Source organism: Kogia breviceps, chromosome 3 (assembly GCF_026419965.1).
Source record: "Kogia breviceps isolate mKogBre1 chromosome 3, mKogBre1 haplotype 1, whole genome shotgun sequence".
Lineage (NCBI taxonomy): Eukaryota > Metazoa > Chordata > Mammalia > Artiodactyla > Physeteridae > Kogia > Kogia breviceps.
The window spans coordinates 32,216,158-32,241,064 of NC_081312.1; the positions used below are offsets into that span (position 1 = coordinate 32,216,158).

At 46.3% G+C, this 24,907-nt stretch overlaps 1 protein-coding gene across 4 annotated transcripts in view; it reads right to left on the bottom strand.

Annotated features, from left to right (window-relative positions):
- Positions 1–24,907, bottom strand: part of SMOC1 (SPARC related modular calcium binding 1) — a 157,295-nt gene that overhangs the window by 48,766 nt on the left and 83,622 nt on the right. For all 4 annotated transcript variants that reach the window (XM_059056768.2, XM_067028287.1, XM_067028286.1 and 1 more), the window contains exons 4-5: positions 14,003–14,102; positions 11,831–11,878 (exon numbers count right to left, since the gene is read on the bottom strand). In XM_059056768.2, coding sequence (XP_058912751.1) covers positions 11,831–11,878; positions 14,003–14,102 — 148 coding nt within the window. The remainder of the gene's footprint in view (positions 1–11,830; positions 11,879–14,002; positions 14,103–24,907) is intronic.

A 24,907-nucleotide genomic window follows, 5' to 3' on the forward strand; every position in this document is an offset into this window, starting at 1 on the left:
CAAGGTCCACATCAGGCCTGCTTCCCGGCAAGCCCTGGGACAACGCCAGGACCCACACTGGGCCTGGGGGAGAGAGAAAAGCTTGTGTGTGCCCCTGTTCTCCTGGTCTCCAGTGGGGTCACAGTGCAGATACCCGCTTTGCAACCAACTAAGTTGGGTAACCTGAACCACCCTTCACTTTTCTTCTCTGGGCAGTGATATCCTCTTCTACAAATGAAGGATGGCTGCACCCCTAGCCTCAGGAAACTGGGTAGCTGTAAAAGACTCTAAGGCCTCTTAAAGAAGGTATTAAATCATCAAGTGTTAAATCATCTTAGCCAACTGCTTACTTTTAAAACTGGATTTGTAGAATTAAAACTCTATAAAGTTTTAAAAATAAAAAATAAAGTAAACCTTACAACTCAATAAGAAGACAAACAGCCTGATTTTAAAATGGGTAAAATATTTTAATAGACATTTCAAAGATGCACGGACAGCTAATAAATACATGAAAAGATGCTCAATATCATTAGCTGTTAGGAAACCACAAATTAAAACCACAGTGAGATACCACCACATAACTACTAGAATGGCTAAAATTTTTTAAATAGACACTATCAAGAGACAAGGATGTGGAGAAACTCAAATCCTCATTCCTTGCTGATGGGAATGTAAAACTGGGTAGCCACGATGGAAAAGAGTCTGGTAAATTCTTTAAAAAGTTAAATATAAACTTACCATTCAATCCAGAAATTTCACTCCTGGGAATCTATCTAAGAAACATAAAGACATAGCCACCCAAAGACATGTATGCAAATACTGATAGCAGCATTATTCGTAATAGCCTTGAGCTGGAAATAATCCAAATGTTCGTCTACTGGTGAAGAGATAACCAAATTGTGATATAGCCATACAATGGAATATTACTTAGCAATTAAAAGGAATGAATTACTGATACATGTAATAATATAGCTGAACTTCAAAAACATTATACTAAATTAAAGAAGCCATGTGCAAATACTACATATTGTTTGATTCCACTCATATGAAATGCCTAGTAAAGATAAATCTATAGAGACAGAAAGCAGATACATGGTTGCCTGGAGGAGGGAATGGGGTATAACTATAAATGGGTACAAGGTTTCTTTGGGGGTGATGGAAATGTTCTCTGGTAATGACCGCAAATCTCTATAACGGTACTAAATTCATTAAATTGTATATTTACAATGGGTAAATTTTATGGTATGTAATTATACCTTAATAAAGTTTTTAAAACAAAGCAGGGATGGAGTACCAAAGTCATCACAGATAAATCATCACGTGGCAGTAGCTAGATTATCTGAGTAATCCTTAATTTGGGGGGAGACTCTCCTGTATATCTTAAAGAAAAATATATCTGAATCTCAATTTACATGAATGCATATGATGATTTCATGTGCGTGTATGTTTAATCTTGGTGATTCTTTTAGACCTCAAATAGTAAGACTTTCTTTCTCTTTGATACCATAATACTCTTTCAGACCAAGAAGAACACAGTATACTGAAAAAACCCGATTCAAAGATGACCATTTCTTTGACAGGGAGAAAAAAGTAAATTAGGAAACATTAAAAAAAAAAAAAAAAAGGCAAACCTGAGAGAATTTCTCAAGGATGATGTCAAGATCAACAATAATAAGTGTTACCACATTTTGCAACACTCAGAGTTTCTGGCAGGTGGCTTTCTTCATCTACTCTCACCACCGGCCAGGGCAGAGGAAGTCACCAGGCAGATAAAAAGAGATTGAGTTTCAGCGCAAGAAAGTGATTTGCTCAAGGCTCCAGAGGCAGTGAGCAAGCAGCGTGGCCCAGAGCAGGACGTCTGGCCGCACGAGATCACCCAGCCCCCAACCACGCCTCTCCTTGCAGGTGCAGCCCCAGAAAGCCGCAGCCCCCGGCACGGGCTCTTGCGAGCCTATCCAGACAGTGGGTTTGTGTGACAGCCCAATTCTTTGCCCTGCGAGAAGGCCTGGCCCACGCACAGACAGCTGGAAGTCACTTCGACCCCTGATGACACCGTTCAAAGCCTGCTCTGTTTGGCTTTTTGATTCCTGATTGACATTCACTGGCGAGTGGAGATAAATGCCAGGCTGAGGACAATGTTGACCCGCTCTGACTATTCTCAGGGAAAGACTTTTCAGAATAACAAACAAAACAAAACAAAACCCCCAAAACATTGGTGTGCTTATGGGACTGAATAGAGCCCAAGAGGTCCAAGGAAGCAGGGCCGGGCCTTTCAAGGGGCTGGCAAGTCCATTGAGGAGTTAATTGTTTGGGTGTACAATGAGTGTATTCTGACCACATACAAAGAGCTTTCTCTTCCAGGTCCTTCAAAAGCAAATGTGTCAAAGGGGCCAGAGGAGGAATCTGTATTAATGGCATCTCTTGGGGGCTCTGAGACTGAGGAGCCTTGGAGAATGACAGAAAAAGAAACCACCACCCCCGTCCTGAGACTCGGAAGGTCTCTCAATGATCCCAAGTCCCCTTTAATTCTTGGGCTCTGCCCAAACCATGTCCATCACTGGTCACCCTCCCTCTTGTATTCATTTAGGCTGCCATTGGCCGTCTTTTACCAAGACATGGAGATACACTTCAGCCTGGTAGAAGTGCTGGAAGGTTCTTGCTTTTGAAGGGACCACATTTATGCCAGAGCCATCATGCCCCTCAACATGTGACTCAGGGACCCAGTGTGAAAGTCAAGATGACTTACTCTGGGCCTCACAGGGAGACAGTGGGGCCTGTTTGCAAAAATGTCCCTTAAGAACCTGGCCTGAATCATACCAGGAGGAGGATGGAATGTTAGCTAACCTCAACCTTTCCTGAGATGCATGTCCCATGACCAACGAGGCTCAGAAATATACTGTGAGCTGTCCCGATTCTGACCTTTGAGAACCCAAGTTATCTGGGTACTTCGGGTCCTTTCCAGAGCAAGAGATGAATCTTTCACATTCCATCTACCCACCTGCACACTCCTTCCCCCAAAAAGCTTAAAGCTGTCTTTTTTGCAAGCAGTTGCCCACACCGTCAAGCTCCACATTTTCTTGAATGAGAACGGAAGCAAGAAGCTGGTGAAAAAGGTAGACTAGAGATGGAAGAAGGGGGCGTGGTGACAAAGCAGAGGAGAAGTAGGGGAGAGGTGACACTGGCAGCAGCAGAGTTGGTTCAGGGCTGGGTTCACCCAGAGACGGGGCTAATTTTTTAAAAACTTTTTATTTTGAAATGATTATAGAAATGATTTTGCAACAGGTAGTTGCAAACAGAGGTCCCATGTACCCTTCACCCAGTGTCCCTCAATGATAGCATCCTTATAGTTAACATAATTATACGGATAACATCATAATAGTATAATATCAGAATCAGGAAATTGATATTGGTATAATCCAGGGACCTTATTCACATTCCACCAGTTTTGCATGTACTTATTTGTCTGTGGGTGGGTGGGTGGGTGGTGTGTCGTTCTATGCAATTCTATCCATGTGCAGATTCATGCAACCACCACCACCATCAAAATATAGAACTAGTCCATCACTACAAAGATCTCCCACGTGCTACCCTTTTATAATCACACTTCCTCTCCTCCACCCCATCTTTCACCTCTGGCAACCACTAGTCCTTTCTCCATCTCTATAATTTTGTCATTTCTGGAATGTTATATAAATGGAATCATGCAGTATATGATCTTTGGAGGTTGGACTTTTTCACTTTGCATAATGCCCTTGAAATCCATCCAGTTGTTGCTGCAAGTGTCAACGGTGTGTTCCTTTTCATTACTGAGTAGTATTCCATGGTATGACTGCACCTCAGTTTGTTTCACCCATTGAAGGACATTTGGGTTGTTTCCACCCTTGGCTGTTACAGATAAAGCCGCTGTGACTATCTGTGTACAGGTTTTTGTGTGGACATAAGTTTTCATTTCTCTGGAATAAATGTTCAGGAGTGCAATTGCTAGAGTATATGGTAAGCATATGTCTTGTTGTTTAGTTTTTTAAGAAACTTCCAAAGTATTTTTCAGAGTGGCTGTATCATATTACATTCTTACCAACAATGTATGAAAGATGCAGTTCGTCTGCAGCCTCATTAACATTTGGTATTGTCACTATTTTTATTTTAGCTCTTCTAATAGGTGTGTAATGATATCTTATCATGGTCTTAATTTGCACTTAAAAATTTTTTAAATTGAAGTATAGTGATTTACAATATCATGTAAGTTTCAGGTGTACAGCACAATTCAGTTTTTTATATATGTATATATGTGTGTATATATATATATTCTTTCTCAGATTCTTTTCCCTTATAGGTTATAACATCATATTGGGTATAGTTCCCTGTGCTATACAGTAGGCCCTTGTTGGTTAATTTGCACTTTTTTATAGCTAATGATGTTGAACATCTTTTTGTGTATTTATTTGCCCTCTGCATATGTGCTTTGGTGAGATGTCTATTCATTTATTTTGCCCATGTTTAAATTAAATTGTTTTTCAACTGTTAAGTTTTTTAGCATTCTCTGTATCTTCTACACACGTCCTATGTCAGATAGGTGGTTTGAAAGTATTTTCTCCCAGTCTGTAGTTTTTTAATTCTCTTAACAGGACCTTTCAAGAGCAAGTTTTTAATTTAGATTAAGTCCAATTTATCAATTTTTAAAATTTTTGGATCATGTGTTTGATGTTCTCAGACAGCAAAGCTCAAGGTTCACCTACCTGTAAGTTCTGAAGATTTTCTCCTATGTTTTCTTCTAAAAGTTTTAATAGCTTTAAATTTTACATTTAAGTCCAAGATCCACTTTGAGTTGGTTTTTGTATAAGGTGTGGGACTTAGGGAAGGTCTCGGGGAATCGTTTTTGTTTTTGTCTGTGGATGCCCAATTGCTATAGCACCATTTGTTGAAAGGACTATCCTTCCTCCACTGAATTGCTTTTGCACCTTTGTCAAAAATCTGTTTGCCATGCTTGTGTAGGCCTACTTCTGGGTTCTCTTTTCTGTTCCATTGATCTCTAGGTCAATAGGACAGTGAAAATACTCTGTATGATACTATAATGGTGGATATCACTACACATGTGTCCATTCCCACAGAGTGTACAACACCCAGAGTGAATCCTAATATAAACTGTGAACTTTGGGTTATAATGATGTGTCAATTTAGGTTGATCAGTTGTAACAAATGTATCCACTCTGGGGGTGGATATTGATGGTGAGGGAGGCTGCACATGTGTGGCGACAGGGTATATACGGAAAATTTCTGTACCTTCCTCTTAAATTTGCGGTGAACTTAAAACTACTCTAAAAAAAACTTTAAAAACTAAGTCATTAAAAAACAAAAAGAAATAAAATAAACATTGAAAAAAATGTGGAGTCACCACATTTGTTCAGATGACAAAGGGAAGCATGGATTGAAAATTCATAAAGGGTCATGAAGGGAATAAAACACTAAAGATCTCTTGGTTTAAAAAAAATCACATAGAGTGATTCCTCCCACTTTCTTTTTCTTTTTGAAAATTGTTTTAGCTACTCTAGTTCCATCGCCTTTCCACGTCAATTTTAGAATAAACAGCCCTTGAGACTCATGGCTCTCTTTCAAAGGGTGCAAAGAACCGGAGGGTGACAATTCCTCGGCCTTGATCACAGGAGCTACGTGGCGCTTGGAGCTGGAGAAGTAGTTCGGATGTGGCACTGAGGCCTGTCCACCCACAGGCTGAAATCCCTGGCTCCCTCCAGCTTGCTGGGCCACAGCTGGAACTGAACTCATTCAGCCAAGGAACAGTGAGCAAATGAACATATTCTCAGTGGCCTGACAAGCTCTGGGCTGTCTCACCTGGACCTTGGGGGCACCACAAAGGTACCAGGCATAGGAATCAAGAACTTGCCAGTGGGCCATGCTCATCCCAGGCAGCCTCCTCCAAGGGTCTTTCCTTAGAGGCTCTGGCCGTGGGAGCTGCCGACCAGGGCATTTGCAGGCGCCACCTGCCTTCCCTCCCCTGCTTCCAAGCATCCCAGCATCTAGAGGTCTGTGCCCCTCTGGGAGGCTTCACCTCCACCCGAAGATACCTTCTATAAGAAGAGGCTGGGGCTTCCCTGGTGGCGCAGTGGTTGAGAGCCCGCCTGCCGATGCAGAGTACGCGGGTTCGTGCCCCGGTCCGGGAGGATCCCGTGTGTCGCGGAGCGGCTGGGCCCGTGAGCCATGGCCGTTGAGCCTGCGCGTCCGGAGCCTGTGCTCCGCAACGGGAGAGGCCACGGCAGTGAGAGGCCCCGCGTACCGCAAAAAAAAAAAAAAAAAAAAGAAGAAGAGTCTAAGAACCATTAGAATGTGGGCTCCATGAGGCGAGGGCTCTTATCATTTCACTTGTTACTGGATCCTCAGTAACTAACAAAGCTGGCACTTAGTAAGGTCTCAATGAAAATTTGTTGAATGAAAGAGTAAAAGAACCAAGTATAAAAACATTAATGGTTACTAACAATGCCAGGGACTCATTAGAATCCATGGCTAGAAGGCTTTTTCAGATCACTAAACCCCATTTCCTCTCTAGTCCTTGGAAATCGGGATACGGCAAGGATTCACACTCTTCGTTTAGCATCCTCCATGCATAAACTTTCTTTTGGAGACCACAGAATAGGGGCTGAGATGGAGGGCAGGAGGTGAGTAGATGGAGCCCTGCTGGGGGATTAATTAACCGTGGGTAGAGGGAGATATGGTACGTGCACGAACACTCAAGCACCCTCGCACACACCCCTTCTGCAACGGATCTCTTCAAAGCTGATATAGTGATAAGCCAGGCTTGGTCCAGGGTGGCTCAGACACCAGAAAGCAGCAGTAACCTGCATGCAGAGAGGAAAAGAGCCACCTCTCATGGGCCTGGAGCTGCTTAGGCACAGTTTGTAGTAGGCACGTATCAGAATGAATGCTTCTCCACAGGGAATTCCAATGTGAGCCAAGGCCAACCCACAGAGGTCATTAGCTGCCCAGCTCCATTCAAATCCAGCCCAGAAGCAGCCGCATAGCACAGGGAGATCAGCTCGGTGCTTTGTGACCACCTAGAGGGGTGAGATAGGGAGGGTGGGAGGGAGACGCTAGAAGCAGTGGATATGGGAATATATGTATATGTATAGCTGATTCACTTTGTCATAAAGCAGACACTAACACACCATTGTAAAGCAATCATATCCAATAAAGATGTAAATATATATATATATATATATATATATATATATTTTTTTTTTTTTTTTTTTTTAACAACAAAGAAAATAAATCCAGCCCAGGCTGGTAGGTAATCGGACTTGAGCTATCTGATGGCAAGGCTGACGGATCAGTTATGGATCCAGCCTCCCTCTCCGTGCTGGGGGAAGAGAAAAAAGAGGTAGCTGGGAAGAAGTTAAAGTCACGTGAACAGGGGTGACACTCCACGTGTAGAATGCCCTGAGATAGCCAGCCTTGCACACCTCAGCCAGGCTTGAGGCAATGAAGTAAACCTCCTTCAGGTGTGCTCAACCACCATGAGGGCGGAGGCTAGAGGCTGCTTGGTCCCCTTCATCTGGGAGACCCGCCATCCATCATCCCCGCCCTAAGCACCTCCCTCAGCCCTGAGTGAGGGTGCTGCTAGCTCTGTCACTTGACCAAGGTCTCCGAGTCGGTACCAACCTGTAGACCAGACGTCAGGAGAGATTCTAAAAACTGAGACCCAGAGAGGGACCTTGGAGAAATAACTGTGACTCACTCTTTACTTGGAACACAGACTACAGAGTAGCCAGTGGAGGAATAAAAGAAGTTTCAGCAAATTAAAGGTAGGTTGGACTTGGGAAGTTTCGCTTCTCTCCAGGATTGGTTTGACAAACACAGAAGCCCGTGCGGAAAGTGTAAGCAGTTTGCTATTGTCTTTATTCTTCTCTCATTTTCCTTACGCTGCTCACTCCCAGACCTCTTAGAAGTAGGAAAAGAGCAAATTGCAGAAAACTCCCAATAACCCTACATTTTCATTTGCCATCTATCAAAGCATCACCCTGGGATCTATAAGGTCCTGGGCGCTCAGGAGCAAAAGTTCCCAGAGAACTGCCAGAAATCATTGCCCAAGTGCTCTCCCGCTATTATCATTCTTCACCCGCCCCACCAACACCCCACTGGAGGCTAACTTCCCTTCCACACCTCATAAGTAATGAAGCCCAGGACCAGTCCCTGACTTTGTGTTTGGTTAACCTGGAAACCCCCCAAATCACCCACATTTGTTAGCATCAAGACCCCTAAAAGAGGCACCTCAGAAATATCCACAAGCCTTGGGGGGCCAGGAAAAGCTTCTCAGGGTAAAACCATCTCTAAACACATTTCGCCTCCCATCCACTTTCCTGCTTCAATGGAAACCCAAAATTCCTTTCTGTCTCTCAACTTCTGTAGCTTTTGACTGTTTTAGCAGCAGATCGTCAGAGCTCAAGAGGCTGCTGGGGGTCCTTTCCTCTCTTCTGATATTCCTCTGTAGCATCAATAAAACACATGTGGATGCACGTGTGCCCTCCACCCCCCCCCCAAAACACACACATACTCCTTCCATCTCTCTCCAAGGGCGAGGATCGACGGAGAAGGGAGGGGCGGCAGGATGGGAGTGCCCCAGATCAATGGATATTTGAAACTCAAACACATGGCCCGGGACCTACCCTGCATGTGTTAATTACCACACATGTGCCCATAAAGGAGTCTGTGAAACACAAGGGGCCCAAAGAACAGAGCGAGGCAAGGACATTCCAAGGGATTAAGTAAATAGTCTGAAGTTCTGACCCTCCTCCCCTCCCGGAGCACATGCATCTGGGTAAGATAACCGGACCTCCCTCCCTCCGTCCCCCACTTCTCCCCTCGGGCCCACACCTGTGGACCCAGGATCAGGAGCGACCCAGACCTCCTTGCAAGCCAGACGGCTGTGACCTGCTACCGCCTGGCCTCTCTCCCTCTCCCCTGCCTCCCACTATCTCCCTGGGCCTCTTCCCCCAGCCTCCTCCCGCCCTGCCTTTCTCCTTTTTCTCCTCCTCTCCTTCGGAGGACTGATTCCTGGCCGGCGACCAGACCCTCCAACGCACAATACGCCTTTTCATTCCTCCCCGGTGGAGAGAACTGATCCCTCCAAGCCCCATCCGTGGAGCGTGTTCAAAAAGGCAAGAGGGTGGGGAAAGAAGGAGCTGGGTCCGTTCCTCCCCCACCGCCCACCAACCCCCCCAACACACACACCCAGACCCCCAGCCTCGCCCCCTTTCTGGCCGTCCTCCGGGCCTAGCATCCTTCTGGGCAGGTCATGGGCTGCAAGCTCCGGCTCCAGGGAGATGCCTCCTAGGAGACCCCACATGTGGGCATGAGCTCAGACAACGGCCCTTTGTGTCCTCCCACCTGCTGCCCTCCGGAGCACATTCCATTCTTAAGCGGCAGCTGAAAAAGGGACTTCGGCGGGGCCGACACAGGATATTATAAATGCCCTCTCGCACCTTGTTCCCATTCAAACCCCAGCTTCCTGGACAGGTGTGGCTTCAGGTGGCCCTTCCTACAGGTGGCCCAAGCCTGGTTTTCACTGCACTGCCCATGGCAGACAAACAGAAGAGATCCAACACCTCTGTGGACCCTCTGAAGTAGAAGGAAAGAGAGGCCACTGAGCAGACGTCAAGTGTCCAGGGGCGAGTCAGCCCTAGCATCTCCCCCACCCCTCTGCCAGCCCTTTGCACCAAAAAGGAAGCCTCCACACAAACATCTAGGACGGAGGAACCCACCGGGGTAAGGGAGCAAAGAGCTAGAAACTACTGGAAACTTATCCCCCTGACACGAGGCTTCAGACTCTACCCCCCTGTTCCCTGCATCATCCCCGGAGGAACTGGATTCCCCTGCCTTCTTCAAACTGGCAGCAAGAGCCCGCCGTGACCACAGGTCTGGTTCTTATTGTTAGCCACAGGGTACAAAGCCACAACAAACTGGAAACGACAACCGGGGAAGTATTTCTCTGTGCAGTTGAAGAACCAAAATCCTCTGCTTGGCCTTTCTTGCTGCAGGTGCTTCATTCAGCATCATGCACTCAGTTCCCTTTGGTGGGGAAAGTCTGGGTGGTCCATTTTGCATGACTGCTCTTTTTTTTCCCCTACCACCGGGACCTCATGCCCAGGAATAAAGGCTATGCTCCTGAAGACTTCAGTTGCAACAAGCAAAACTGAACGCAGCTCCCTTTTCTAACCCCAATAAGTTACAGGCAGACACGCCACTCACAGTGTTGACGATTTCAGATCTTTGCAGAAAGAAATGTTCATCCCCTCTCCTCCCTTTCCCTCCTAGAAGGGAACTACCAACACTTGAGGCTGTCTCCCCCTGTGCTTGGAAGGACCTGGAAAGGTGCTTGCTCCCTTCTTTCACCCACTTACTCGTTCCTGCTCGCTGGAAGGGGAGCAGCCCATCGGGTCGCTTGGTCCATGGTTTCTAGTGGGTGGTGGTATCACCAAGCTCCACTTCCATGTCTTCTTGGAGGGACAGCATGCAGCAGCAGCAGGTTCTCCAGACTCTCGGCTCCTGCGTTCAGGCAGTGGGACTCTGCCTCCTGTTCTGGTCCCCAAGGAATAAGCACTTGGGGGTCCGAGGTCCGAGGCTTTGCCTTGGTCTTCCTGTGACTGCGGTGTAGGATAAGCCTGTACACCGCACACTGATCCTCACATGCCCAGCTCTCCACATGGACTCTTATGAGCATGAAGTTCCCAAGGCCCAGATTCAGGTGGGAGGGCTCAAACTCAGTCGAGACCTCCAGTCTGAGTTTTACCCGAGGGCACAAAATGGGGCTTCTGAAGTGCTGGCATGTGCAGTAAAACTGATACCTGTTTTCCATGCAACTACCAGTGTGTATGCTGTCCTAGAAGTAAGAAGCAGCGAATCCTAGTGTCAGCACACTGGAAAGTATGGTCAGCACATCCCAAGGACCTATTCCTCACGTCGGCTGGTCCACTAAACAGCACTCAGACAAATGCCCTAGTCGGGCCAGCTGCACAATTTGTAGGGCCCAGTGCCAAGTGAAAATGCAAAGCCTTTTGTTCAAAAAGCAGGAAAAAAGGTGCCACAAAAGACACTAAAATATCAAGCCTTATCCTCTCTTCCATAGTGTCTCTCTTGACTTGTCATGATGTTTTTTAATTTGCTATTTAGCATTGTTCTAGGTGATGAAAAATGAAACTTCTAAGCATACTATGGAAGCCCTGTAGCCTGCATCGCAAGAGCTATCTGCCAATGAGGCTGCAGCAGGTAGGCATAGCACACGTGTCTCTTCTGCTCACACACACACTTCTTTGTCCCATTGGACTAACAAAACCCAAGTTCAAAGGAAAATAATTAAGAATTTCGAGATAGCAGCTGCATAAGTCACCTGCCCATGAAGTATCTAGTCTTAGTGAAAAGAATTTGGATGTGCTGGGACAATTAATCAAGGAAAATCAAGGAGGAAAAAATGTTCAGATGGGTTTCCAAAATAAAAGAGTCAGGGCAGACTTGGGCATACCTGCCTTCATTGTGCTTTTCTGTTTAACGCTGGCTACACTGGTAATTTATTGACTGAACTTCCCAGGAACTAAGAGTCTCAGGGGTCCCTGCCAGCTCTGTGCACTGCACTTGCTCACCTCGCTCAGAAATTCTGGGAGCTTGGTCCCCGGCTCCGTACGAGCCTTACTTACCGCCGGGCTTCTGGGAGGAAACACAGAATAAGAATGGGAATTTTCTGCAGGGCACTTTTAGCTTTCACCCCAGGCTCCTTCCATCTTGTCTAAGAATGCCTGCTTGGACTGGCTTTAGAAGCAAACATTCAGATAAAGCGTGAAACTCCACTCACCTTTCCTTCCTGAGTTACCCTGGCTCACAGGCTTATCGGTGACTGAACCTTGGGTGAGAGGGGAAACAAAAACACAGACATTCAGAATGCATCGCGGTTGGTTTCTTTCAAAGAGTTGGTAAAGCCTGATGTTATGAGCATGTGGTTATGTATATATATATATTGTATACACATCTAGGAACATTATATACAAAGTGAGTACATACATACATGTGACTGGGGTTTGTTTAACATCAATGTCACTGATATCACAGCACCGTTGAGATGAACAATGATTTCCAGGCTCCCTGGCAATAGTCTTGACCAGATTTTTACAAAATTCCACATCCACATGACTCCTTTGTTGAACATTCCACTGACTGCCCCTCACCTCCACTTCCCACCAACTCCATGTTCTGAGCCCTATCCAGCCAGAGGGGCCAACTGAAAAGAAAACCCCTCTCACTGCAAATGCAATGATTGACATCCCTTGCTGGTTAGGGCAGGAAATCGGCGATTTTCCATCTGCATTAAGTAGAAAATTGTTGGCCCAATTGTAATGAATGGGCCAAAATAGTCTGAGGCATGGAAACAATTTTCTAGATGCAGCGTGTTCCTCAAGGAGGGGGCAGCCTGGGGGTTCGGCCAAACGCTTTGCCCTGCATGTGCTTGGATGCCCTGTGCCGCCATCCAACGGTCCTGACCCTGTTGCACCTGCCTGTCCCATGACACCCAACCCCGCACATGCAGGGCACAGCCAGCCCAGACACACCAGGGCATCTGTGGAAGTCCCCGCGACAAAAGAGAAGAAACCCATCCCAATCCATATCCAGCCCCTTCTCCGTATACTAGCTTTGGGAGAATTCAATTAGATTTCCCTGCATGACTTGTTTCTAGCACATTTGTTTGCTTTAAATGAAACTTTCCAGGTCATTTGCAAGGAGGCCTCATTCCTCCCCCTCCCCACACCAACCCCAATTAAGGTTTCCAGTTTCCATGTAAACCACAAATAAAGTAAACTTTCCTTTTTGGCCTGCAAATTTTGGTTTCCTAATGTAGATACTTACTGCCCTTTCCACTCACTTTTCCCCTTATATAGCAGGGCTGGTTGAAAAATGAATAAATTTGGGGAAAAAAGGAAAACGTTAGGACAGCAGGATAACCTTGGAATTTCCCAGAGGTTTTTGAATAATGCTTTATACTTTGCTTGCACTTAAAAATTAGAAATAAGTAAATAAATAAAATCTCATATACACAGATTACAGAGAAATAGGAAGCAGCTGGTGGAAGGGATAGGCTTTTTTTTGTTGTTGTTAACGTGGGCTGAGCTGCATAGTGAATTAAGGGAGTGTCTTGAAGCCCCTTTCCATCTAAATGGAAGTGTGAAATGTGAAGCTTGCCTAAATCCATAATGTACAATCTCACCAAACTGACCTAAGAACAAAATCTCTCCATGCCTATAAAGTTGGAAATAAAAAGGACTTAATTTTTCCTATGGACTCACCCAGAGAGAGGGTTGTTATAAAGCAGTGGTTCCCTAACTTGTCTCATCATGAGAACCACCTGAGACGCTTCCTAAACACGTGGGCTCCAAGTCTCCATGACCACTGGATCCGAATACGGAAGGAGAAGCCTCGACACCTGGGTTCTTTTTGAACTCCCCAGGCACTGCTGATGACAGCCCGATTTGAGGGCCGCGGTTATGAATGTTTTCCATCACCATGCATTACATTGTTCAGGGGTTGCAAACATATGGCAACGTAGACCACCACTCTCCTCTCCTGCGCCCGTGAAAGACATCACTAATTGGTTGTCACAGCCTTTGACGTTGAACTCCGATGCAGTCTTGAAATCTATTTCAATAAAGTGTGCACCCAGGGCCACTAGCAACCGAGAGCACACAAGCTACAAACTTATATGCCATGCTCTCTAGAGGTTATGGCCGATGCTTGAGAAAAGAGCATTGAACCAGAAACTTGAACTCAAAATAAATAGATACATACACACAGACATATACAGACCCTATCACCCAGCTGACAACAGAGCAAGCATGTTTGGGTAGTCTCCTCCCTGACCTGGAAGAGGGCTCATAACCACCACCAATCTTTCAAAAGTGCACCCACAAGATTCAGGAGACCAGCCAAGGGGTCTCTCTCCAACCCTTTTCTTTCTTCCCGCCCTTCCCTACGGTACCTGAACATACAGGAGTTTTATTCTGCACAGAAGAGCCACTGATGGGCTTCCCATCTGGGGTGACGCACCAGCAGTACCCCGTGTAAGTATGGCACTGCACCTGTTCGGGGAAGTGGGAAGGGGAAAAGAACCGTAAGTCTTGGGTCACAGTAACCACAGTCACCTCCCACCTCCTTCAAGGCATACCTAGCATAGCGGAGAACCCCTTCCACCTCTCACCCAGCATTCCTCCCCCGAGTGTCCCTTGAAGGCTGGCCAGACAACATTGATTACATTTTCTGTGTGACCCCCAGGAGCAACCATAGCAATTTACTGTTTCCTTATGACATTTAATGCTTCATCTCTTATACTGTACTCGGATACATCCGCTGTGTATCCCACCCATTTGTAAAAAATTGATCGGTGAACTAATTTGGCAAGTACAAGTTGGAATGTCACCACTGTAGGTTGACATGACCCTTCTTTAAGAAGCAGAGACAAGGGAAAAGCTTTTCTTCTTTTTCTAGCTTTGCCCAGCATCTGTTCCGATAGTCAGCCTGCCCATTGATCACATGGCTTTCTTGAGAAAAGGGCACATGCGATGGGGTTAAGGTAAAAACAAGGCCACTTGTGCCTGCAGATTCGAGTTCTAGATGCCCTGCTGCACCACTGTGTGATCTTCCTCAAGTCTCCGTGATCCTGTCCATGCTGCCTGGGAATAGTAAATAAGAATGAGGCTTTTGGCTTCATTCGGAGTAACTCTCCTTTCTCGCTCAATAGCTGTCATCCTGTCCACGTTCTCCACCCCACCCCACCATCCTTTTCCCACCCACTTTCTACACAAATCAGGGCATCATTCCCCTGCATAAAACCCCTCGATGACTGGCCATCGTACTCAGGTTGGAGATGATGCTGATTTGCACAAGCTTGAGGGCCCCCATGATCTGCCCCCTGCCTATCCCCACAGCCTCATTCTACTCCCAGGTCTCCACACCCCCCATTCCAGCCACAAGCTGGAATGAGCCTTTGAGCCTTTACGGCTCACAAACACATCCTAGTGTCTCATGATTCTGAACTTTTGTTTTGCTCCAACTCGTCAACCTGCCGAGAATACCATTCCCCAACCCATCCCGGCACACTCCCAGACCCTCCGTCTTCCCACCCCATTCATGATACACCTTCTCCTTAAAGAGGTCCCAGCCTCCCCACCTCCTCTCCCTCCTTCCTCCAACCCTCTACACACTCTGGTTTCCCAAATTCAGAGCCCTTATTACAATGAGCTTAACTGTTGATCTGTCTAGTCTATCTCCCCCATTAGGCTGTGACCTCCCTAAGGCAAGGGACTGAATATTGGCTATTTCTATATTCCAAGCGTCTAGCACAATGCCTGACGTTTATTGTTAGGCATTTGATGAGTTGAATAAATGCATGAATTATCATATTTCCTAAATTCTTGGTCTCCGTCCATTCTAAAAATATAACAACAATTTAAACAGCCCTGCCACATTAAATGTAGACCTCAATTACAAGATGTGTGCCACTTGTACAGGCATTAAATTGTGCGGAAAAGGTGGCTCGGGATCAAGGACACATTAGAATTGAGGATAGACAATAACAGCATACAAATCAAGTGGTGAGGGATACAAGGGGTACAGGGGTAAAGGAGAGATTTGACAGCCTGGGTAAAATCCAGAAGTTATCAGCAAGACAGAAAAGCTACAGAAGAGGCCTCTGCTCTTGTGTGGGTACCAAACATCACAGTTTTCCCCAAAACTAGTTGCTTCATTGAGACCTACCCATAGAAATCAGGATAAGAACAAGACATAGGGCATCTTGTTCCTACCAGTAAAAAAATGAGCATTTGTATTTACCTCTACTGTCCATGCAGGGAAACTGTAGTCCATGCCTTTACCCCAGGACCATGTTTCACTCCTGCTTCCTCTCGTGGAGACAATCCATAAACCCCATGGCCATGGTTCCTACCCCAGATGCTCACCCAAGATCAATGTCCTAAGGCAGGTTAGTGCTACCTTCTGAGGAAGCCTAAGGGTGGAATGGAAAGAAACCCAGACAGACCCGGGTTTGAATCCTGATCCAGCCAGTTACGAACTGGCATGTTACTTAGCTCTCCGAGCCCCATCTATAAAATGGGGCTAACAGCGCCATTCAGAGCCCTGAAGGGCTCTGACAATGAAAACAGTGTGAGTCCAGTGCCTGGCACGGGCCGGTGGCCGGATACAGGATGGCTGCGGCAACGATTGCTCTCGGCTGTGTCAGAAACACGCAGCAAGCTGGCCTCCTAGCGGGCCAGAGCTCCCCTGGGAACTCCCAGAGGTTCAGGTGGGAAGTACTGCTCGAAACGTGGGAGTTCGCCCCTTCAGATTCCGTCCGGCCCACAGGGGATGGCTCCGAGGGAGGACTCCTTGCCAGTGGCAGCATTTTTTTTTTTTTTTTTTTTTTTTTTTTTTTTTGGTACGCGGGCCTCTCACTGTTGTGGCCTCTCCCGTTGCGGAGCGCAGGCTCCGGACGCACAGGCTCAGCGGCCATGGCTCACGGGCCCAGCCGCTCCGCGGCATGTGGGATCTTCCCGGACCGGGGCACGAACCCGTGTCCCCTGCATCGGCAGGCGGATTCTCAACCACTGCGCCACCAGGGAAGCCCAGTGGCAGCATTTTAATGGGGCCTGGCTTGCTGCTTCTTCCTCGGCCAATAATCACCACCTCTGGGGAAGCCTGTCCCTGGGGCCAGGTGGCCACGCCGACTCACCCCTGGGGCCCTTGGCTCCCACAGCCAAGGCCAGCCTCCCTTTCCGTGAGGATGGTACCCCACCCAAGTCCAGCTCCGAGGCTGCACAGAGCGCCCCTCCTCCTGGACCTGCAGAGGAGTCCCAGCCAAAGCGGCTGGGGACAGAAGCGCATGCCTGAGGAAGAGACTGAGCCCAAAGCTTTGTTTCGGGGGATTTAATCTGACCTCGCAGCTCAGAAGGTCCCAAGGGCCACATGCTCACTGAGAGCACCCACTGCATCCGTATGGGCTCGGGGACACTGCCTCCCAGCCCCCAGCCAGGCCCACAGGCCCAAACACGGGCCCTTTCTCCCCAGACCAGGCTCCAAGGAACAGACTCCAGATGACAAAATCCTCTGGCTTAGAGCTGCTTCCAAGTCCTTTAGCGTTTTATAACTGGAATTGAATAAGGAATTGTTGCCATGCTCCTCTGAGGCTTGGAATCCACCGTTATGGGCACACCTGCCCCAGGTGTGCTGCAGGAGAAGGAACAACAGTGAACAAAAGAAGACCCAGAGGACGCAGGCAGGGTCTCTGCCTGCAGGAAGTGCTGGGAGTGCCCAGCAAGGTCACTTCCCTTTGCTGAAGGAGCCCTGAGTGAATGGACCCATGGTTCTCAATTGAGAGGTTGTTTGTAAGTTGTCTTGGGGAGTTTCCAAGATGTCTTCTTGAAGAAAAGGAAGTTACAAGGAGACAGAAAGCAATGGTCGCGGAGTCAGACTGCAGCCCACCCTCCTTAATTGACCAGCTCTGTCACTTCATTTTAACTGAACCACTGAACTTTCCAGCCCTCTGCAGCCTTGGAAAGGTTCGCAGTCAAACCAAGCTTCAGCCTGTCCATGACTATTTAAAAAGGGGGAGATAATAATACCTACCTTCACTCAGTTGCTGGGAGGATTAAACTAGATAATGTAAATAAAGCACTCAGTTCGCATGGTAAGTGCCCAGTTAAACTTAGCTATTTATTTTTATTATCATTATGTTATTTTTTAGCCAACTCTCTGTACACTCAAAAAAAGCACAGCTAGATTCTCTGGTAGAAACTAAAGAACATTCTATTCTGACCAGCCCCAAGGGAAGGGGAGATCTGAAATCAGCAAAAAGTGTGAACAAGTTTGAGTAAAGGAAGGGGAAGCTTGTTTTCATATAGAAATAGTTCTGTTACTGTCAGATGAAACAAGTCAGGTTTCTTGCAGAAAAGCGATCAGGATGTAAATTCTATAGCATTGATGGTTTATATATACATGATCAAGAGGTAAATCCTACCTAGTTTCACCTTCTCCCTTGCAAATGTATTTATTCTTTTAAATTAGTAAGTAATCCCCTTTGCTCTATCTCTGCCCCACAGCCCACACACCAGGCTCAAATTAATCAACTCTCAGACTTAATCTATGTGAAAAGCATGGGCCAAGAGGAACTGACAAGGCAATTGACTACTTCTAGTGTCTAGCATCTAGTGCAGTTCTCAAATCTCAGCGTTGTTCTATCCACAGAGGTACAGATACAAACCATGGTGTTTGTTCCTACCCCACTCTGGAATATTCTGGGAAGGCTAAAAGGTAAATTGATGGGTCTTCCTTAAGAGACAAAAAGTGTTTTTACATCAACCTAAGTGAGGTTACTCTCTGGTTATACTGTAACTACGCTGTGCATATATATCTGGTACTCCTAAAGGTGCTGTAAAAACAGTGTATTCTTAGGTAGGTAAATTTCATCTCTGACTCATTTACTTAAATATTTTTGGCAAGAAGCCCTTTGCAAAAACAGCCCAGCGGTATACTTCAGGTCAACCTTTCTGTCCAAATTAAGGCAAATCTGAAATTATTTTAAGACTGTTACATTAGGTCAACTTGTGGACACCTGGAAGAACAAGGGAGGCTAGCACTCCCAGTGAGTGCAGTTGAGTGACTGATGAGCAGAGAAGAAAAGAGCAAACACCAGATCACAGGGCAAAGCCAATGGGGCTTTGGAGGAAAGCCAATGGAGGAAAGCAGGAGAAAAGCAAGGGAGACAATGGACCATGTAGAGAGACAAGGATCACTCAGGTGCCACGCCCCAAATGGAAAACAACACCTTCTACATTTACAATGACTTTTCAATCACCACCACGACAGACACATTCTCTCTTTGGGGTCTCAAGTTCACCCAGTGTGCAAATCCTTCCTAGGAGGTACAGGGAGCAGAGGTTATTTGTTCAAATGTTACAGCCAGTTAGTAATAGCACAGGAATTCAGATACCGATCTCCAAGCTCTCATAAAATGTCAGAATTGAGAGAGCTGGAAAAAGCCTTAGGGATCACCGGTCTCATCCAAACGCTTTACAAATGAGGAAACTGAGACCCAGAGACAAGAGAGGTAGCATGATGGCCAGGACCTAGTCCTGGCAGACAGAAGTCCCCCCAGACCTGGAAGGGAGATGAAGAAAGGCCTGGGTCCCAGTGCTGGTGTCTGAGGGAACTGTCTTTGTGCCCTGTCTCTGGCAGATGGAACTCTTTGGGAGGAGAGGGAGAGGAGGTAAGATATTCAAATCAAGAGTCTTTTGCTTCAGTTTGAGTGAGAGGACATATCTGCAGTAGTTCGGACGATAGCATGAGGGCCTCTGCTGTGCCCCCTGGCCAGCCTGCTTTCTTCTAGCTGTTCTTGGGGGGCTTCTCGGACAGGGGTCAGACCTTGCATCCTAAAGTAGCTTCTTTGTTGTTGCACTTTTGCTGTTTTTCCTACCAGCTTCCCTAGGAGAAAAGTCTCCCTTGCGTGTGCCCACTTCCTTCCCCTCTACTGGAATGTGAAGCTGCTCTTCCTCCACCTTTACCTCTGTCACTTTGATACAGTGATGAATACAGTTGGTGTCCTATTGGGTGTGACTAGGAATTATTGGAGATGAAAGGGTTCTCTAGCCAAATAACTTCGGAATATTGGGTCAAATAAAATTAAAAGATTTCTTGACTGCAGAACTTCTCAGAGCCTTAAATCAGTTCATGATTCAGCTCTAAGAGGAAGATATCATTTGCAGCATTTCATAAACTCAATTAACTGTGGGACCCTCCCTTAACTTTGTGTGGGTGAAACCGAATCCCCCTAACACTGAGTTTATTATTTTTAACCTCTCTATCTAAAGCATTATTCCCTTTCTTGTCCCACCCTTGTTCCCCTCAGGATTGAGGAGTATCAGAGAAAAGGGGGAAACCAAGCAGGACCCTGCGGGGCCCTTCCGGGTACCAAAGCCCCATTTCTTATTTGTAGAAAACTACACTAAACTAAAGGCTTTAGCCTCCTAGGTCTTCCCTGAGTTCCAAAGAGCAGACTCAAGCAGTTACTAATTAGGGAAGTGAGAGAGTACAGAAACAAAGGAAAAGCAGTCAAGCAAGAAAAGTAATGATAGCTTAAACAATACTTCAATGATTGTAAAACAGAGTCCTAGTTCCTCCTCAAGGGATATACATAACAATCTGACACAAATCTTTGAGTTGTTCTTCAGAAACTAAGACCCCTCCACCCAGGTGGAGGATGGTGACTACAAGCTGAATAGAAGCATGTGGACCAAAGACTGGTTGGAACCAGAAGGTTGCTGATTAAGATCCCGAAGCATCACCCTGTTACCTCACCACCAACCAATCAGAAGAAATTCCATGAGCTGCAAGCCTCACCCCAAATGTTGCCTTTAAAAACCCTTCCCTGAAAGCTGTCAGGGAGTTCAGGTCTTTTGAGCATGAGTTGTCCATTTTCTTTGCTTGGCACCCTGCAATAAATGCTCTACTTTCCTTCACCATAACCTGGTGTCAGTGGATTGGCTTTGCTGCACATGGGTGAGGGCAAATGGACCCAAGTTTGGTTTGGTAACACAGGGAGCATTCCATGGTAGTACTAGTGTTTTCTGAAACATGATTTTTTTCAAAAAAAAAAAAAAAAAAAAGAAGAAAGAAAGAAAAAGGAAACAAAAAGCAGTATAATGAAGTGCAGGGCCTTGCTATATTTCTCTGCTTTTCCCAGTCATACTTTCTCACTATCCAGGTATCAGACTTTCATTTAGTTTACTCTTTTTTGAAACAATTTTCCTCTGGCAAATCCCCACCTCCTTTTCTGTAATGCTTTCTCATGCTCTATCTATTAAGAAATCCATCCTGAATTGCCTTAGACCTTCATTGACAACTGGGATCCCCTCCAAGGCACCTCTACCCTGTGGCTACATCACCCCATTCCCACCCGTTTTCTTTGCACTTCTTTTGTAAAATAGAAAAATGCGAACCATATGCAAAGGGACAGGCTTGATTCAGCATTCTTCTAGCAACTACCAAACTTGTAATGAAATGACTACTATCATGTACAGGAACATTTCCTAGTGGGAAAAAGTTAAACTAAAAGCAGAAGGCATGTGGCTATTTCTCTAACTCTCCTTGGCAGTGGGAATATGAGACCTTGTTTTTTTTCTTTATAATTTTCCGGTTGCTCCAAATCAGTTAGTAGGTTTTTCAGATTAAGCTAATGCACAATGATAGTTAAGCATCTTGCAGTAGATCCACCTAATAACTTTGTTTCAGGGCAGTATTTTTAGCAGGCACATTTTCCTTTTGTCTGCATACTCTATAGGACCTCTAAGAAATTGTTTTTCCACGGGTGCCACGTACCCTGGCGGGATGACTGAGTCCCTGGGCCATCTGAGGTTGCCACTCATCCCCCTAGAACCTCTCTCTCCATCAGAAGCTGCAGGAGAACATTGTTTATTGCGTTCACAGTAAGATTTACCTGGAGCACTTATGAAAACAGATTCCTGGGCCCCACCCACAGAATTTCTGGATTCATTAGTTCTGGGGTCATCTGGATAACATGCATTTCTAAGAAGTCCCCAAGTGATGCTCCTGCTGGTTCAGGGACCACACTCCAAGAACCAGTGTTTTAAAAGACACTTCGTCACTCCATCCTTTCTGGCATTTATCCTGAACTACTCAAGAAACAAATACTTTTCTAGGTGGGAATTTGGGAGCAAGGGGCCTTGGGACAATACTTCACTCCAAAGTTTTTCTGTTCCAGTTGTTCTGATGACATGTGGTCTTTTAATTCATGGATCTAGTGATTCGTGGCATTAAATCTTCTGGGTAATTTCACACATGGAAGAAAGTTTGATTGCAGTGAGACGAGCAGGGGAGACAGGAGGGATGGTGTAATCCTTTTGGTATGGCTAGCATGAGCTGTTTCTCCCTCTGGTTAGAAGAGGTTATCCCACAAACGTCCCCCTCATCTTTAGTCAGGTCTGGCTGAGAAGCAACAGGATGCAGAAGAAAAAACATGGCTTTGGAGTCAAAATGAGCTGGGTTTAAATACCAGCTCTGTGTAACTTTGGCAAAGTCACTTAACCTCTCTGAGCCTATTTATGAAATAAGGCTAATGGTGCCTACCTTGAAGGTTACTGAGAAGACAATATGAGACAAGATTCATAAAGCATCTAAAATAGTGTCAGGTGTAGAGTATGTGCTCAGCACAAGCAGATTTCATCCCTTTCCCCTTCCGTTTTACAGAGAGGATGGAGATTGTAGCTTCAAAGCACTGCTATTCTTGCTGGCTGTAGACATTGTCTCCTGCTCTATGCCAAGTCTAGGGAGGACTGTCTGCTGAGGAATGAGGGATTTTCCTTTTAGAGTATTTGCCTTGTCCTCCAGATTTTAATGGAGAAGATGCAAGGAAGGAAGATAATCCCTCAATTTCAAATCCTCCTAAATGTGGGAGTCCTTGTGGACTATGTTTTTTATGAGTCGATGGTGTAATGTGGCTGCCAATGTGATATTAGTCAAGCAGTAGTGTGTTTAGATCAAGAGATAATCCCATTCTTCCCCAAGCTGTTTATGACCACATCTGAAATACTGTGTCCAGTTTGGGGAAGGACACTCTATAAGGGGCACCTTAGCAAACTGAATTAAGAGGCAAGAGGCCAGGAGGAAAGAGAGACATAAAACCCTGTGATATGGGAATGAGCGAGAGAACTAAAGATCTTTGCCAGGGTGAAAAGAAATATTTGTTGGCAATAAGACAGGATTTCACAAGGACATAATGGTGTCTGTCTTCAGATCTCTCTGTGGAAAGTGTGATTTCTGTGGATTCTGTAAGTTCCTTAGCCAGAATGGGGGTCATCTGTTGGAAATTACAACTTTCAAGTCAATGTAGGGAAGGAATTTCCAACTAAACTGTCCCAAAATGCATTATGTTGTCATTGGTGGTAATAAGTTTCCTGTCTTTGGTGGCAATGAAGCAGAAGATAGATGACTGCTTGGTGAGAGATTGTCCCTGGATGTGGTGGGGCAGGGAGAGGAAGGAGATGAACCAGATACATCTGAGGTCCCCTTTGACCCAAAAGTTCTGTGATTCTACAACTGTGCCCTAAGTTGAACTTTCGCTGGTTAGGAGTAAGGTGGAAATTTATGAACCGGTACCTAATTGTCAGTGTTAGGACCATTTTTCCAAATACATGATGAAAAACATTTTTTGTATTTTACAGAAAGTGCGAACACCATCCCCTCCAACACACACATAAAGGTATTTTTAAAAATCTTAGTGTTAGGGCTTCAGGGACACAAAGAACTTTATTTTCTTGACTTCTGCCCTCCGATTTGGTGCCTAGAATGGCCCAGGTTTTGTAAACAGCAAATATGACACCTCTTGTTCGTTCACTTCTGTTTCCATTTCAGGGGGAAGATATCAAATACATTTTTACGTTTTAAAAATATCCAACGGGGGGACCTTCAAGATGGCGGAGAAGTAAGATGCGAAGATCATCTTCCTCCCCACAAATACATCAAAAATACATCTACACGAGTAATAACTCCCACAGAACACCTACTGAACGCTGGCAGAAGACCTCAGACCTCCCAAAAGGCAAAAAACTCCCCACGTACCTGGGTAGGGCAAAAGAAAAAAGAATAAACAGAGACAAAAGAATAGGGACGGGACCTGCACCAGTGGGAGGGAGCTGTTAAGGAGGAAAGGTTTCCACACACTAGAAGCCCCTTCGTGGGCGGAGACTGCGGGGGACGGACGAGGGGAAGCTTCGGAGCCGCGGAGGAGAGCGCAGCTTTGCTGCGGAGGGCAAAGCAGAGAGATTCCCGCACAGAGAATCGGTGCCGACCAGCACTCACCAGCCTGAGAGGCTTGTCGGCTCACGCGCCGGGGTGGGCGGGGGCTGGGAGCTGAGGCTCGGGCTTCGGTCGGATCCCAGGGAGAGGACTGGCGGCGTGAACACAGCCTGAAGGGGTTAGTGTGCCACGGCTGGCCGGGAGGGAGTCTGGGAAAAAGTCTGGAGCTGCCGAAGAGGCAAGAGACTTTTTCTTGGCTCTTTGTTTCCTGGTGCGCGAGGAGAGGGGATTCAGAGCACCACCTAAAAAGCTCCAGAGACGGGCATGAGACGCTAAGGCTGCTGCTGCAGCCACCAAGAAGCTGTAGCTTCTTTTTTTTTTCAGTATAGATTTTAGCGCTTGTTATTATTGGTGGATTGGTTTTTTGGTTTGGTTGTTTTCTTTCTTTCCTTCCTTCCTTCCTCCCTCCCTCCCTCCCTCCCTTCCTTCCTTCCTTCCTTCTCTTTCTTTTCCTCCCTTTTCTTCTGAGCCGTGTGGCTGACAGGGTCTTGGTGCTCTGGCTGGGTGTCAGGCCTGAGCCTCTGAGGTGGGAGAGCTGAGATCAGGACTTTGGTCCACCAGAGACCTCCCAGTCCCACGTAATATCAAATAGCGAAAGCTCTCCCAGAGATCTCCATCTCAACGCTAAGACTCAGCTCCACTCAACGACCAGCAAGCTACAGTGCTGGACACCCTATGCCAAACAACTAGCAAGACAGGAACACAACCCCACCCATTAGCAGAGAGGCTGCCTAAAATCATAGTAAGTTCACAGACACCCCAAAACACACCACCGGCCTCGGTCCTGCCCACCAGAAAGACAAAATCCAGCTTCATCCACCAGAACACAGGCAGCAGTCCCCTCCACCAGGAAGCCTACACAATCCACTGAACAAACCCTACCCACTGGGGGCAGACACCAAAAACAATGGGAACTACGAACTGCAGCCTGCAAAAAAGGAGACCCCAAACACAGTAAGTTAAGTGAAATGAGAAGACAGAGAAACAGAGCAGATGAAGGAGCAAGGCAAAGACTCACCAGACC